Source organism: Astatotilapia calliptera, chromosome 15 (assembly GCF_900246225.1).
Source record: "Astatotilapia calliptera chromosome 15, fAstCal1.2, whole genome shotgun sequence".
Classification (NCBI taxonomy): Eukaryota; Metazoa; Chordata; class Actinopteri; order Cichliformes; family Cichlidae; genus Astatotilapia; species Astatotilapia calliptera.
The window spans coordinates 8,157,826-8,174,512 of NC_039316.1; the positions used below are offsets into that span (position 1 = coordinate 8,157,826).

The 16,687-nt window shown below is 39.6% G+C and overlaps 4 protein-coding genes across 9 annotated transcripts in view; 1 reads left to right on the top strand and 3 right to left on the bottom strand.

Annotated features, from left to right (window-relative positions):
* Positions 1-1,942, bottom strand: part of ppp1r13bb (protein phosphatase 1, regulatory subunit 13Bb) — a 28,421-nt gene extending 26,479 nt beyond the window's left edge. For all 3 annotated transcript variants that reach the window (XM_026142606.1, XM_026142607.1, XM_026142605.1), the window contains exons 1-2: positions 1,524-1,942; positions 1,113-1,284 (exon numbers count right to left, since the gene is read on the bottom strand). In XM_026142606.1, the coding sequence (XP_025998391.1) occupies positions 1,113-1,121 (9 nt within the window). In that variant the 5' untranslated portion in view covers positions 1,122-1,284; positions 1,524-1,942. The remainder of the gene's footprint in view (positions 1-1,112; positions 1,285-1,523) is intronic.
* A 3,675-nt stretch (positions 1,943-5,617) lies between these two features.
* Positions 5,618-8,431, bottom strand: LOC113006567 (histidine triad nucleotide-binding protein 3-like). The gene is made up of 5 exons (XM_026142618.1): positions 7,913-8,431; positions 7,619-7,736; positions 6,437-6,506; positions 6,193-6,319; positions 5,618-5,843 (listed from the first exon to the last, which is right to left on the bottom strand). Exons 1-5 carry the CDS (start codon positions 7,997-7,999, stop codon positions 5,796-5,798), a joined length of 450 nt encoding a protein of 149 aa, XP_025998403.1. The 5' UTR covers positions 8,000-8,431; the 3' UTR covers positions 5,618-5,795.
* A 90-nt stretch (positions 8,432-8,521) lies between these two features.
* Positions 8,522-12,296, top strand: LOC113006565 (cilia- and flagella-associated protein 45-like). Of its 3 annotated transcripts, none has more exons than XM_026142613.1 (12): positions 8,522-8,717; positions 8,881-8,988; positions 9,642-9,751; positions 10,028-10,172; positions 10,270-10,440; positions 10,533-10,711; positions 10,865-10,994; positions 11,093-11,239; positions 11,318-11,431; positions 11,535-11,728; positions 11,823-12,047; positions 12,149-12,296. In XM_026142613.1, exons 1-12 carry the CDS (start codon positions 8,715-8,717, stop codon positions 12,216-12,218), a joined length of 1,596 nt encoding a protein of 531 aa, XP_025998398.1. In that variant the 5' UTR covers positions 8,522-8,714; the 3' UTR covers positions 12,219-12,296. The 3 variants fall into 3 exon arrangements, with proteins under 3 accessions (XP_025998398.1, XP_025998397.1, XP_025998399.1); XM_026142612.1 differs by having other exon boundaries at positions 8,523-8,717; positions 8,878-8,988; XM_026142614.1 differs by having other exon boundaries at positions 8,523-8,717; positions 8,878-8,988; positions 9,654-9,751.
* A 484-nt stretch (positions 12,297-12,780) lies between these two features.
* Positions 12,781-15,848, bottom strand: LOC113006566 (histidine triad nucleotide-binding protein 3-like). Of its 2 annotated transcripts, XM_026142617.1 has the most exons (5): positions 15,652-15,845; positions 14,402-14,519; positions 14,127-14,196; positions 13,437-13,563; positions 12,781-13,255 (listed from the first exon to the last, which is right to left on the bottom strand). In XM_026142617.1, exons 1-5 carry the CDS (start codon positions 15,760-15,762, stop codon positions 13,145-13,147), a joined length of 537 nt encoding a protein of 178 aa, XP_025998402.1. In that variant the 5' UTR covers positions 15,763-15,845; the 3' UTR covers positions 12,781-13,144. The 2 variants fall into 2 exon arrangements, with proteins under 2 accessions (XP_025998402.1, XP_025998400.1); XM_026142615.1 differs by lacking the exons at positions 12,781-13,255; positions 13,437-13,563 and having other exon boundaries at positions 13,570-14,196; positions 15,652-15,848.
* Positions 15,849-16,687: the final 839 nt, after the last annotated feature.

A 16,687-nucleotide genomic window follows, 5' to 3' on the forward strand; every position in this document is an offset into this window, starting at 1 on the left:
GTCTCATTGGCTGCTGGATTCACGCGAGAACCAAGCGGCTCGCTGCCCCTCTGCTCGACTGGCTCTCTGACTCTGATAGCCTGTTGGTGCCACAGGGTACAGCTGTCCACCGAGGCAATGGTAGTAACTGAACCTGAGAACTGCCGCAAATATGGACTTGCTTCTGTTATACTTGGTACTTCTGGAAATGTACAAGCGTCTCTGGAATGGTGATCAAGAACTATACAAATTTACAGCCAACTTCAAACCAATAGTCGTTTGGAAAGACATAATACCAAGAGTGAATCACCCCCCCCCCTTTTTTTTTTTTAAATGACAAGATCTCACTGAACTGTAAATTTATCCCTTGCACGAGTTCATGTTCCGCTCTCGATTCCCACAGTCGCTGCCTTCTCAGCACTAAAGACAACAAAAGAGGTCCCAACAATGCACTACTCCAATAGGGTTGCCAGTCAGGTATTCTTTTCCTTGCAACACAGAGCTTCTTGAACAATAACACCAAGGTAAAAAACAAACAAACACACACACACACACAAAAAAAAAAAAACAATAGAATGAAAATATTTGTTGGCTTAGCACACCTACTATACCCACAGCTTTAAATACATCATCCATTGTGTAAGAGCATTTTTTGTAACACGAATGAATTACAGTACGATTATCACAGAGATAGTCAATCATACTAATCTGACCTGCCCTATTGAGACACACAGCGTTATAAATCTACCTGCTAACACTTGATAAGATGTGTCACATTCTGATAGAATTCAAAAACTGATCACATTGTGTTTATAATTTAGGATCCTTTATAAGGTTTGCGTCACTCTTTTATTCTCACGAAAAAACTGCTGTGAAATCATAAAAGCCATAGTAGATCATTTAAAAAAAGAAAAGACTTTTATGACTAGGAGCTGATCTGCCTTGAGATTATCTAAGCAGCAGTGGGAAAAGCAAACAAACTCATATCAGTCGGTTAGAACTTGAAACGTGTGTGTATGGACGGTTAGTGAACCATATTTCTGTTTTTATAATAACATATTTAGGAAAAGACCCACTCTTACATGTTCATGAAGTCCCCTAAATGCTAAATGATACGCTACATGTGCACTTACCGGCATCATATTGGCAACTCTGCGGGATCACAATCAGCGGGCATCGGCAAGCTGACTTTTGACTTCCTCGCTTATCTTCTATGGCACCAACGGAGAGTCAGCAAAGATCCACCTTGCTAGTTATGGGCTCCGATTAACTCCAATGTTACAACCAAATGGGCCTCAGTCCTCACTGTAGACCAAAAACAGCTAATTACTTGAAGTACTACAAAGCCAAACACTTTAAGACATCTGACTCATACTACAAAAATAATATGTAATGTCACCAGCCGCAGGTATCAACTTAAATTGCCCAGGCGTGGCTCTGTGCAGCGGCTGCTGCTACAAACAAGCTAGCTCGCAAAGCAACGCCGAGGCAAACGAAAAGGCAATTACATGATATTACTACGCAGTGTCTGCAAATATACTCACCAATGTCAGAGACGAGTCATTGTTTCTGCGAAAAAAATCTCAGTTCTGCTACAGTGAAAGGCACGCAGCTAACCCAACCAGCTGTCAGCCAGCCAGCTAGCGTTATCTCCCCCGGTAAGGTGGTAGCTGTGTTAGCTGGAATCAGAGATGGCTAGAGGACGGTATGCACGTCGATGTCTCCGCTCTCGTCGGCCCTTTAGCTTGCATTGGCCGAACATCGGCACGAGCTGTCGACAGAGAGGGTGGGGTTTTTTTTTCAAAGGAACAAAAATAAAGGTTTAGTTCGTTTTTTCTACGTAGGCAGCGAATCATCACAAGCAGGTTAGCAGTGTTAGTTCACGAAAATACACATAGCTGGAATCCAGTTGTTGACGGTAGGAGGGGCAACGTAGAAAGTCAGGAATCTGACGTCACCACCAGCCATGTCAACTGCAAGCATACAGTGCTATGAAAAAGTATTTGCGTCCTTTCCGAATTCCTACTTTTCTGCATATTTCTGCATATTTTCCACACTTATGTGTTTCAGATCATTACATATGTTTTTTTTTATTTAAATTAGACAAACATAACCCGAGTAAATACAAAATTAAGTTTTTAAATGATGATTTCATTTATTAAGGGAAAAAATCTATCTAAACTTATATGGCTCTATGTGAAAAAGTAGTTCCCTCTTGTTAAACTAACTTTGGAATTAACTGTGATTAACCATTTGCTCTGGAACACTGAGTTCAGTTTCACTAACCCAATTACCGCCAAATCACTAAACATGTTTAAGTGAACCTGACAAAGTGAAGTAGGCTAAAAGATATCAAAAACACATCATGCCACAATCTAAAGAAAATAAAGAATGAAAATCGAAGTCTTAATTGACATCATCAGCCTGGGACTGGGTACAAAACAATTTATACATGTTTGGGAACCAGATTGAAAGCATAAAAAGAACATCATACCAAAAGACAAACGTGGTGGTGGTAGTGTGAAGGTTTTTGCTGCTTCAGGATCTGGACAACTTGTAGTAATTGATGGAACCATGAATTGTGCTCTCTAGCAGAAAATTCTGAAGGAGAATGTCTGGCCTTATGACTTCTTCAGTCTCAGGTGACTGCAGGTTTACCCAACCTTATAAACAGTACATTTGCATAATGACTGAAATCCCACAAATACGGAAGAAGTCACTCGGATGAGCGACAAAATGTTTTTTCCACTGAAAACGCAATGTCCAGATGAATAGAATAATTTTTGAGGGATTTTCTTACCTGGATGATTGAGCACGCATCAAAACATGGAAAAAATATGCAGAAAAAAAGCAAAGAAAAGAAAAAAAGAGAAGAAAAGCAAAGAAAGAAACGAGGAAGGGATCGATTTTTTTTTTCACAGCACTATACCAGTATATTTAAAGGATTTTAACACACCCGGAAGTTGTGTTGTTGTAGGTTTTTTTTTTTGTTTTTTTTTTGGTAATTCACATAAAAACAAAAGCATTTGGTCTGAGAAATTATGTCATTTGGTATGAATGATGCATGAGAGTCCCTTCCTGACTCTGACATGATGTTGTAGTTTTGGGCGCTTTCTTTATTGTTATAGTAAATTTAAGATGGCCTGAAGACCTTAAATAGAGTTTCTTTTTTTACTTTCCTGTATTTCTCAGTAGAGACACATAAAACATATACACATTTCCATATATAACATTTTAATGGTAATTTGAATACAGTTAGATCCATAAGTATATTTAAACTGATACATTTTTTTGTAATTTTGCCTCTGTATATGACCACAGTGGATATGCAGGCAGACTTCAGGCAGTCTCTAACTGCAAAGGATTAACAAAATGTTCAATTTCAAATAAAGTTAATGTATCCGGTTACTTTTGAACCTCTGAAAATGAGGGACTATGTATAAAAAAGGCTGTAATTCCGAAACAGTTAACACAATGTTTTTGTAAAACCCCTTTAATTAAAGCTCAGAGTCTGTACTTCACTCACATCCTGAGTGATTTAAAATTAACTGTAGCGGTGGCAAAAATCACACACACACAAAAAAGTTTAATTGTCCAAAAACTTATGGCTCTAACTGTTTCCATATTGCCATTAAAATATTATTTATGAAATTGTTTTGTATTGTCTTTATATGTCGCTGGTGAGAAATGTAGGAAACTAAACACCAAGGAAATCTATTCAAGGTCTTCATGACATCATAAATCATGCCCCTAGCTGTAAATGCATACGTAAATGCATATCTCTGTGTATCACAGTATCAATATTTTCAAAGAGGAACAAATTCTATGAAGCATGTGTTACATAATATCTTTCTCAAACTACATCACTGTTGAATCATATAACATATTCAATAGCCAGCACAATAAGGTAGTTGAGCTCAGGAACCCAATACTCCTTACATCATGTCTCCTCTTACATCAGTCCTTAGATGGAAAGTTACGGTCCCTACATGTATTCAGACAGATGTGCCAACACTATCATAATATAAACCAAGAAACACATGAGAAATGTATGTGAGAAACAATGATGACGATACACAATAATACACAGTAAAAATGACTCATAGCAGATAAAAGTTTGGAGATGCGAAAGACATACAAGGGAGTGTTGCAGAGCTCTGAATTCTGCAAGTGCTCCTGTTCCTCCTCACCAGGAGATAGTTTTGACTCTTACTGCTGAATATTTGCCTTGGAGTCATGTCAGTGTCCTGTGTGAACAGTTTTGAAAATGCATGGACTGAAGTGACTCACCAGTTTACAGGAATGGAGCCCTTGGCAAATGATGTCATGCTAACACTTTTTGATGGTTCCTACTTTATCATTTTAAATAAGTAAAAAAAACAGGCTGCGAGTCACCATATGAGGCCTGTTGATGCACGTGGACCCTCCATGTAATCTGCCATTGTGAGAGTTCCTATTGCATTACTGACATCAAGTGGCTCAGAGAAAGAACTGATCCGGTTAGAAAAAGTCTGACCCGCTGTGCGTTCTGACTTATTCTATTAATGAATGATATTTTTGAGTTAGAGATATAATGTATTGATAAACAAAATAGTAGCTAAACTGGAACTGTTTGCATTCATTTTCCAGTTTGAATTCTTGTGTTGCTTAGATAATTCTTGTAATGCTTTTTGTGTTGTTAGATGCTTATCGTTCCTTTCTGCTTATCCGTTCACTGAGTTTTTTGTTTGTTTCCGTATTTAGTTAAGCTATTTGCTATTTTCCTGTTTTAATATGAAAGTTGTCGTCTGTTCCTGCTTTGAGTTTTACTTCCTGCCTAGTTTGCACCTGTGTATTTTTCCCCCAGCTGTTTCCAGTTCCTTTATTAATCCTATGTGCATAAATAGTCCTGTCCTTTCCCTGAGTCTTTGTCATAAAATCTACACATCTTTCCCTGTGCTTCCTGTTTTTTGGACTTGGCATACAGCCTGATGCAGGTTTATTTAACCCTGCATTTTGATCTGTGACAAAAACTTTGTGATGTGCACCACAAATGAAACAGATAAATAGTCATGAGGATTACTCTCTGGGGATAATGTCCTCTCCACATCAAAAGGAGTCACTTGAGGTGAATCAGGCAACCTGCTAGAACGTCTCCTAGATGCCTCCTAGGTACAGTGTTTCTGGCTTGTCCAACCACATTGCTGGAGTCATGCAGTTAGCATTGCTAAAATCCAACACTCATGAAAGCATTTATATTGGCATGCTGGGCTCTTCCAAAAAAGATCCCAGCATGCCAATCAATAACTGGCTTTCTACTGTGACTAAAGAGTTAGTTCACTGAATTCTTTTCAGTGAAAGACACAGATGTGTTACTGAGTGGTCAAGTTTACAGATTTGAAGAGGAACTAACCAACAAACCCTTCATATTCTGCTAATTAACATGATCGTGAAAGCACTAATGGAAAGTTGAGCAGTTACAGTATAGGATACTGAAGGGCTGCATGTGTTGTACCTATGTTTGTAATAGGAGAGATTTGGAAGAGCAACCTTTAAAACAGAAATCATCTCCATTATTTGAAGCCTTTCAAGATTTTTTTTATTAATATTCATGAATTCTATACCATTTATAAAAAAAGAAAACAGAAGTAAAAAAAATTAATACAAAGAACTCTTCTCCACAACCAAGTCAGCATGCGGCATGGAGGAAAATATTCAAACGTATTAGCACCAGAATGCCAAACAGGCTGGAGAAGTCATGCAAAGTGCACTCAGTGCGGTGGACGCTAATTAAATAACCTGTAAGCAGCAAACAAGGTTGCTACACCTGCATCTGTTCATTTCACTTTGCCATGAGTCTTCAGCTGTGAAAGCACTTTGTCTACCTGCAACAGAGCAAAACTGAGGGTTAAGAGTATTCACATGTAGTACATTCACTCATTTTAAAAGCTCTTCACTTTAAAAGAAGGTAGCACTTAAAGGTGTACACAACACACATAAAAGACCTAACATGGGAGAGAAGATGTGGCTTGTTTCTCATTTTGACATCAGAGAATGGCGTCAGTGATAATCTGCAATAATCTCTGATCTGATTTTTATTGAATTCCTTTAAAGCATAGACCGTGATAACAAATGAGAAACAAATGTTACCATGCCATATGTCTGTCTAGTGATATTAAAAATAAACAGTCCCAATTGAATTATTTTCCTTGGCTCAATCCAGCCCTGACTTACTGTAATAAACCAGTAAGACTGCTGCCCGTAGCGAAGCTGAGACTTCAAGTTCATCTTACTGGCTGGAGCTAGAGCGTGGAGGTGGAGGTGGGGAACTGACGAGAATGGAGGGAGATGAAACCCCAGCCTACAAAATAAAATTAACAAAAAGATATTACAACATGAAAAAAAACCTGTTTAATTTGAAAGCATAATAAAATTCTAAGTGATAAAGAGTCGCAGCTCATCACAGGGATTGTTTTACCTGACGTCATCGAGGCTGCAGACTTTGTTCTTCTCCAGTATACTTCTTCCCATTTGTTCCATCCGCTCCACTGTCAACAAATAAAACTTATCGGCGATGTGCGATCAGAAAGTCAAGATTATGCAAGACAGTTTTACACATATGTACATATACTCCCTAGCCACTTTATTAAGCACACCTGAACATTAACACAAATATCGAATCAGCCAATCACATAGCAGCACCTCAGTGTATGTAGACATGGTTCAAACAGAACGTTAGAATGAGGGAGAAAGGTGACTGACGTGACATTGAATGTGGCATGGTTGCTGCTATCAAACGGGCTGTTGTAGGCATTTCAAAAACTGAGCTACTGGGATTTTTTTTTTCCCATAAAACCATCATTAGAGTTTACAGAGGTCTGAAAATGTGAAAATATCCAGCGAGTAGCAGTTCTCTGGGTGAAAATGGCTTGTTGATGACAGAGGTCAGAGGAGAATGGCCAGACTGCTTCGAGCTGATAGGAAGGAACTCAAATCAACACGCTTTGTAACCGAGGTATGCAGAAGAGCATCTCTGAAAGCACAAGCCTAAAAAAATGGTTTGTGAACAGTCACCAGATCTCAGTCCAGTAGAGCTCATTTGGCGCGTAGCGGAACAGGAAATTTGTATCATGGGTGTGCAGCTGATTTCTGAAGACACAATTAATCATTTCATGGTCATGGTGGCGCTTTTAAATCTGTCTTTACAGACACAAACTACAAAGCTAAGCTCACTGAGGTCATACTGGTGACTCAACAAAACAATTTACTCATTAACCTGAATTTACTATAAACTATTATTAAAATAGTTTGTACTGATTAACCAGATGGCTGCTCCTCCCTGTGCAATGTTCCTTCTGTTGAAAGGGAGTTTTTCCTTTCCACTGTCGCCAAGTGCTTGCTCATAGGGGGTCATCTACATGCTATGTATGACCTTACAATATGAAGCCGCTTGAAGCAACTATTGTGATTTGGTGCTATATAAATAATCAGTTGCTTGGAAACATGTTGCTTTAAAGGGTGGGGTGCTTTTGTGTAATCAATCATAACTACCGACTCATATTTTCCCATTGACCAAGTCTTGTCAGCAGAAGTTGCTACCAGGAAAAACAAACAAACAAACAAGCAAACAAACAGACTGATTAAGTTCATGTTTCCTCACCTAGAGGTATGTTGTCCATCTTAAGGGTTTTACAGTTGCTGATATGCATCCTGGGAATAACCAGGTAGTGATGGGTGGCTCCAGGCTTCATGTCACGAAAGCAAACCAGCTCATCGTCCTGTACACACACACACACACACACACACACACACACACACACACACACACACACACACACACACACACACACACACACACACACACACACACACACAGAGAGAGAGACAGGAATTTCCAGTGGCTAACTTTTTTTTCTCCTTAAACATGAATGAATGTTGTTGTTGTTTTACTCACGCTCAGCAGGATCTCTGTGTCAGTTTTGTTGTTTACTATTTCACAGAATTTACAGTCATCAATCCCAGAAGCCTCCAGCGTCCCCATTCGTGAGTTTTAAAGCGTCTTTTATATAGAGCGCAGTAAATGCTGTAATATAATTCCTGGGTGTGCCCAGAGACAAAGGCAGGACAATCGCCCGAAGACAGAGCTAGTCGAGCCCAGAGTGCACCGTCAAATTATTTGTCTTAGGAAAAAAATAAATAAATAAATATATATTTTATTTTATTTTATTTATTTTATTTACGAGAGCTGAACAGGTTCAGTCTGAACCCCAAGTCAGAGATTAATTTTTTGATAATGGAAAGTTGGTTGAACTTTTAGACAAAATCTATAAAAATATATCAAATTTTAATCTGCATATATGAGTTTTAATTTGTATCACATTTGCTACATAGGCCATACTTTTGCACTTTAGTCATTAATAATGTGTCATGCAATTTCTATCATTTTTTTGAGGGTAAAAAAAAGCCACGCTGATGATGTAGAAGTCTCAAAAACTCACAAAAATTCATGTATCAAATATGATACGCTTGACTTTAAAGGAGTAGAGGATGTCTAACGTTTGCCCTTCTGTCACCATAGCAACAGATTACTCGCCAATTAAAATCCGTGTCGCTACGTTTTTAAAGTTTTTAAAGAAGCTAAGCGCATGTCTATAGATGGGAGAATAACACTGAGTATTGCAGCTATATTAGTCTTAAAACTGGATAATCTTAGAAACATTTATTTTCCGTTGCCTGGACTTTGTTAACGGCAGATCATGGTAAGTCTATATGTTACAGCGAGCACTGACAAGCCACTTTTCATATTGCCTTAGATGCTAGATCCTGTTTTTTAAATGCAAAAGATACTATTCTATAAAGTCTGTATTTAACGCTAGAAAAAGTCCCTGTATATTCATCCACTGTTGTTTTCAATGCCAGCAGAGACATCCGTCCAGTTCCAGAGCTAGCTCTTTTAGCAGCTGCTACCGCCCACTGAGCCCAAGCTCTCAGGTGGATGATGACGACATCCTCTTTGGGAGCCCAGACCCGGTGAGTGTTACTCTCACAGAGTGAAATGTCACATCTTAACTACACTCACCGGCCAATTTATTAGGTGCAGTTTATTAGCACCGCTTTTTGCCCTCTGAATTACCTTAAATTTTCAACAAGGCGCTGGAAACATTACTCAGATTTTTGCTCCATATTGGCATAATAGCATTACATAGTTACTGCTGATCTATTGACTGTACATCCACCATAAGAATCTCAAAGGTGAGATTTCGTGACTGTGGAGGCATTGGAGTAGAGTGAACTCACTGTCATATTCAAGAAACCAGCCTGAGATGATGTGAGTTTTGTGACATGGTGTGTTATCCTGTTGGAAGCAGCGATTAGAAGATGGTTACACTGTTGTCAATAAGGGGTTGGAGATGGTCAGCAGAACTACTCAGGTGGGCTGTGGCATTTAATTGATGTCCAGACAGTATTAAGGAGACAGTGTACCTAGTGTCTGAGTTGCTGCCAAGTGATTGGCTGATAAGATATTTGGATTAATGAGCAAATGAACCTAATGAAGTGGCCAGTGAGTGGATATCACAAGTAAGAAAAAAGAAAACCCAAAAAGAAAACTGAAAATACTTGTGTGTTGAGTTCACTAATTATGGTGCTATTTTGCGGGTTTTTATCAACTAACAACTGCTAAGATATCATCACAGCTTTGTGAAGACGATCCTTGTGAGGAAGCTCCGTCAAAGATCAAAAAAGACAAAGACACCATTCAAATCATCTCTAAAGACCTCATCCGCAATCTCAGGTAGTCCCAAACCTGTTGAGTTTCTCCGCTGGTTTAAAAAGCATAATGCACATTTTTAAAACATGGAAATGGAAGCAATTTGATTACATTTAATATGAATTTAAAAAAAACAATGGTGCACCTAACAGTTTTCCATTAATGTATGACCTGGTATCGTTTCAAGTGATTTAGAGAGACAATTAGATTTTTTTAAAAACAAATGTCATGATGATAATGATGTTTTAACCCAAAATGGACATCCTCACCACAACATAATTCCTCCTGTCGTTATGCCAGAATCCCACTTAACAGTCCTTTGGGAAAGTCAGTCTTTCTCCCGTCAGCTAAGTATAAACGCATCATTTTAGCATCCCAGGCTAACCTCAAGGAGGAGAGAGAGGCTTTTCACCAGGCTTATCAGAGAAAGGAGGAAGAGGAAACGGTAGGATTCATGGCTCTGATGATGTTTTCTTGGACATTAACACAAGAGGCTCGTTCCTGTGATTTTGCAATATGATATCTATATGATGGCTCCCCAGAAATCCGCAGAGGAAAGGAAGCAGCAGATCCAGGCAGCAGATCTGTCCCGTAAGAACAACAAGGCCCTGACTGAGCTCGAGCAAGAGGCCCGGAAACGTTCACAGAGCTTGCTGGAGCAGTCTAACGCTTTAAGGATGGAGCAAGAAGAGGAAATCAAAAGGCTGAACACGGTAGGAATTGGCTGGGAGTATGTGGATGAAGAAAACAAAGGCGGTGTCAATTCACACACATATAAATGCTTCTGTTTTTGTCACTCCCTCAGCTTATTCTGAATGCTCAATGTCAAGCCACAATCAATGCTCAGCTGGAGGAGAAGAAGCAGATCCAGGCAGAGATGGAAGAGGAGGAGAGGCGCCTGGATGCGGTGATGGAGGCAAAGCGCCAAAAGGGTCTGGAGACTGAAAGGAAGATCGACGAGCTGAGGAAACAGCACAGGAACGAGTAAAGAGAGCACCTTTTTTTTCTTCACCAAATGCTTTATATATTCTTAAAATAACTCCAAGGATGGGAAGACGTTAAATTATGCACTTTATCTGATCCAAAAAGGAGGCCATTAGGAGATCTGTCACTCTGTTTGTGTGTGTTACATTTCAGAGGAAGAGCGCAACTTTTAGAACAAATTCAGAAACATCTAGAGGAAAAGGAAAATGAGAGAAAGATGAGAGAGCAAGAGAAACAGCAAATAAAGGAGAACCAGAAGAAGATGGAAAAGGATGACCTCAAGGTGCACACACGGCCCATGTGCAGACTTAAACTCACTAACGTGAACACAGTGCAGTGTACGGGAGTCAGTTTCATCTCTGACCGGCTGCTTTGTTCCAGGCTAAAGAGAAGAATAGGATGGAGCAGCAGCGTATGCAGGAGGAGATCATGCGCATCAATGCTGAGACCCTCCGAGTCAAGGAGCAGAGGATGAAGGAGGAGAAGCTGGCGGACATTAAAGCCATGGAATACATTAAAAAGAAACAGGTCAGCTGGAAAAGCAACTGAACTCTGTAGATCGGCTACAGATGTTTGTTCTCTGCTGATATTTTATTGTTTTTGCAGGCGAGGGACGCGGAACGTGAAGCAGAGCAAAAGCGGATAAGGAAAGAGAAGGAGATGGAGATTGCTAAGCTGAGGGCCCAGCAAGAAAAAGATCGAAACTATAAGGCAGAGCAGGTCAGAAATTGTTTTTGAAGCGTTAACCTTATTACAGGTGGATTAATATGACTTTTAACTGTTCTCGGCCACTTGTGCTGGTGTTTCTGCGGATTTTAAAAAGGATGAACTCTGTGCCCATCGGCATCAAGAAGAGTTACAAAAGAAATGGAGGGAGAAAAACAGAGAGCAGGCCGTGAGGAAAGCACAGCAGGAGGCGATGCTGGGGGCTGCTCGGCTGGAGCAAGTTCACAGCAAACAGCACTACCAGACAGTGCAGGCCACCATAAAGAAGGAAGAGTTTGATCGGATGCTGAAGTAAGAAAGTTGGGGGGCTTTTGTTTGTTTTTCCCACCTCAGTGTGCATTTTCTGCACGTTTTTGCATGAAATTGCTATTTTTCCTCCACACAGGGCTCAGAAGGAAGCAGAGGCCAAAGAAAAGGAGCAGCAGGAGAGGCAACGTCAGAAAGTGCTGCGCCACGCTGAGGCCGTCAGGCAGCAGGTGAATGAGCGCAAGAAGCTTGCCAAAGCTGAGCATAGAGAGGGGTTCGGGGAGGCTGACAAACTGCTGGAGGAAGCCCAGCAGCGACAGATGCGCCTGAATGAGATAAAGGAAAAGAAACTAAAGGAGCTCAGGTAAGCATGAGCAGGTTACTGTAGTAATATTCAGGCATGATTGTCATATATCAGGTTTACTGGATATAATGAATGAACCTAATGTGCATGTCTGTGTGCAGGGTTATAGGGCTTGGTGAAAAATACTGTTGTGAAGTGGAGAGAAAGGCCCAGAGGACTCATTTTGTATAGCTCCATAATTGAAACAGTAGTTTCAATTACTACTCTAAGTTAAAATATGTTGGATTAAAGTCATATTTCACTCTCAGAGGTGTATGATCATTGGTCTATGCCCTCCAACTCTGGCTCACTGATACAGTTTGTAGGTTTTATTTTTGTGTAATATCTGCATTTGAGTCGTGTCCCGTTCATTCACTGGGAGGTTTTGGGATGGGGGGACGTTCGCAAGATGGGTGTACAGCCTACACATCTGCATCAACTGTGTGACGCTATCGTGTCAATATTAACCAAGATCTGTGATGTATCCAGCAACTTGATGAATCTATATTTATCTATACACACATATCTGCCAGTGAGGATTACCAGGATTATGACACTGTGCTAAAATAATTAACATTAGAAAGTCACAACACTGGCCTTAAAACTTAATTACCTTAATTATTAGTTTATTAAAGGGTTCTCCATGAATGATTTTTTATTTTATTTAAAAAACTGTTTATTTTTTAATATCATTACAAACAAGCAGACACACATCCAATACAGAGGCAACAGTATCTCCACACATTTTTCTTCTTTACAGTGACTGTCAGTAATAGAAAACTCTCAATAATGTTATTTAAATAAATAATTTTATTTTAAAAAATACTTAGTGGAATCAGTCTTGTCTCTTCTTATGATAAAAGTACAATTCATTTCCCACGTGCATTCATTCAAAAACGATACTGTTACAGTGCACGAGCACAAAACACTATAGATAAAATCTGACCGTTAATTTTCTATATTGCACTGGCCCGTGCAGAGGTCAGTCACTGCTAATGAATATTAAAGTGGTAAATATCGCTCTAAACAATTACAAAGGCATTTCAAAAGTGTCTCCAGTCTTCATTCTGCCTCAGCGATTCTTCTGAGATTTTTTGGTTTTGTTTCCCTGCTCTGATCTAAAGTCCAGTCTGAGCACAATTGATGCACTGAAATAACTTGCAGTTCTCTAAATAATGACACCGGAGTGGTGGGGAGATACTTTTAAGACGCTTGCGTAAAACTTCTTCCTGCAAAGGGGAAATTATGAGTTTATCAGTTCAAATGTGAAGTAACAGAAGTAGCCTGATAAAAACAGTGACTGCATGGAAACCGCTGCAGTGGTTTAGTTATTGTAGTGTAAGAAAACTAATAAAGAAAATCAAAGAAAAAAAAAACAGAATGAGGAAAGAAGTCGCCTGCAGTACTCACAGTAACAAAATAGTTGGTTTCTGGAGTGAACTTATACAACATGTACTTTGAGATCTGGCTGGCTGGGGCGAGCACGTGGAGGTGGAGGTGACCTACTGAAATGAAGGGCGGCTGGTGGAACCCCAGCCTGTGGAGAAAAACACATCAGCACTGAAATTCAGCCGCCCAGAGCAGGGATGAAACGCTTACAAACAACAGAGCAACTAGACCCCTCACTCCATGTTAAACTATAATTATATAGATTACATTAGCACGAAGATTACTTATGCAGTTACTTAAAGCAAAAGATTCATCCACCCTCCCTTTAATATCATTTTTTAAGATACACTGTAGCTTTTTTAATTTAATGTTAAAAGTAAGATTTTTACTGAGTTTTGGCTTCGGGCAGCTACAATGCACCCAGCAGAAACTGCAGGATTTTACTTCACACTCGTATTCAAAACTACGGCCAATTTTGGATCGCTGATTAACCTCATATGAGCGTGAACGTGAATGATCGTCCGTCTCTGTGCTTTAGCCCTGTGAGTGGGTGGATGTATGCATGGATGAATGCAAGGATGGATGGATGAAAAATGGGTGTCCACTGTAAATGATTCCTGAATGCCCACGAGAGAACTTGAGTTTGCAGACTTTGCCTTTTTACTAGTATGAATATTTTTTCCGGTACTTCCAAGAACCGTCTCCACCAACCTTATATCCGCCATGTCAGTAATCCCTTGGGCGTGGAGCACATCTTTCCCCAGTTTAGCCATCCTTTCAACTATTGGAGACATGATTTCTTATGGGTTATGTGATATAGTTTTGATAATCTCAAATAGTTGGAAAAATAAGAGTATCAGAAGTCTATAGTACCAGCAGTAATAGTCTAGTTTAAAGTATTTAAAGGAAAACTTGCAGCAGTAGTGACGACAGGATAGCCACAGTGTTAGGAGATAGTATGGTAAGTTGACAGAGGACTAACTGACCTAGATCAATGTGTCCTTTGTGCAGTGAGAAGCAGCTGGGTATGTGCTCTCTGGGAACAACCAGGTAGTGGTGAGGCGCACCTGGGAAAATGTCGCTGAAACACACCAGGTCTTTAGTCTGTAGTCGGGGCAGAAAAATGAAAGAGTCATTCAAGCTGTGAATGCAGCACTATCAAGACTCAGTACAGTATATTTCCCTGGTGGATCAGAAAGTACCGTGTCGAGGCACTCTTCCTATTGGAGGCGGTAGCGCTACTCCAGCTGTGCACATAAAAGAACCAGGAAACCCCGGACACAAACTCCCACTCTGCACAGTACATGAAAAGGTGGCAGTGGGACTCGGTTTTAAAATATACAGCATTATTATTATTGTTATTATTTTACTCACTTTTTCTGAGTAGATACATTATTACACATACCTGATGAATGTCAGACTGACTGAAACACTGAGGCTTAAATGTATTTGCAGTAAGCGAGGCAGCGTGTGGGAATTAGATTTAAATTGTCATGGAACTTTTCCACCTGTCACTCATTCAGGTGTGCGGAGACTTTGAACTATTAATTTAGCTGCACATAGATGGAGAGAAACCCACCACTTAAAACCAGCCTTAAAATCTTTTGATGCTTGGCTACTCTCTTTGCCTCGGCATTGTAAGGGGTCCGCGAGTGTCTTGAAAGGTGCATATAAATAATAAATGTATTATCATTACTTAAGATGTAACCAGTCCTCAACCAAATAAGAAGTCATGCATGGACCTGTGCCTGCGCAGGGACCCTTTAACGTTTTGGTGATTTGCAGGTGTTAAAGCATCTGGATTTAAACAAAGTGCATTTTTAGATTTACACACTTTAGAGTGGACCTGTTGTGCTTTTCTTTATTTTCTGTCACATGACAGGTTTTTACCTGTCTGGGCTGGTGGGTGCTCACATTACAAACAGCCAAAAGAGCTCAGACTGCTCTAAATGCCCTGTTTCATACAGTTTTATTTGTTTTGGCTCAGAGTTGCAAAACAGCTCTCGTCGTGAAATGCCGCCCCCGCGGTTTCCCTGCTGTAGTCTGTTTCTTCTATTAAATAGCTGATTTGCCATACGCTTTAAACTTCATCTGCCGTCAAGTGCTAAAATCTCCAACTAACTATGTGTGTGTTTAATAGTATATCAAAACCTCGGATCCGCAACTTCCGGGTACAGTTTCCTCCTATAACACCTGTATCGCTCTACATGGGATAAAAAAAAAAAAAGCATCTCACCTCTTTTATTATCTTTGTGTTTTCGTCTTTTTTGTTCGCTATTAAACAGAAAATACACGTTTCAACATCATTTACATCTGAGTTTGACCAGTTGGTCGCTGTGTCCTCCATGTTGCCTGAGGACGGTCTCTCTGTTGCGTTTCCTGAACACTTTCCGAAGATCTTCTATGACGTGCAGAGAGGTTACTCAATGCTTTTCTGAGAACTCTGCCCTCCTAATAAACATTGTGGAAATGAAGGCAGTCGGGCAGGCACTACTATCGTCACTGATTTCTACAGCTGATTCACAAGGTCCCGATTCGATTTTGTTCCATTTTGAGTCAGTCAGAAATATTATAATTTTGTCCATTTATCTAGGATATGTCCTGTCGAAAGAACCCTCTAAGCCTTGTAAATTAAGAATATTTAATTCAAAATTATTTGACTATTTCTCTGCAGTTAGTTTGCACTGAGTTTGTAGGCTGTGTATAAAAAAATTAAGCTGCCACTTTATCAGATGTGTAAGCATCACAGCAGATGCCTTTGTGTCAAAGTAACAGGATAAAACAGAAAAACTTGGAGATTTTGCTGGCATGGTTTTTTATAGTAGATAACACCCTTAAAAATATTCTGCAGTAGATCAAAAACTTAAAGCCAGGAATCCGTATATGGAGATTACCTGATGTTGCTGCAGTGAAGCAGTGTTATTATCCATCCAACCATGCAAAATAGGATTTTTTGCAATTTTCAGGTGGTCTTAAACTTTTGATCGGGACTATATTTCAACATAATTTTATTTTAATATTCACAATTCTTAAAGAATGTTTAACACAATGTAAATTATGACTGACTTCCAAAAAAGCTGCTTCTGACCTACCAAAATAATTGAGAATTCTTAAACTGCAATCCAAAAAGGTACGACTAAAACAATTATGGTTAATATTGTGTTTTAATACATAGTGTGTGATTAGGATGAGAATGAGTCTAAAACATGACACAAGCTTGAAAAGCTCCAAGTGTTTCATCTTCTTTAATAATCACTGATTGTTGAAGAGGT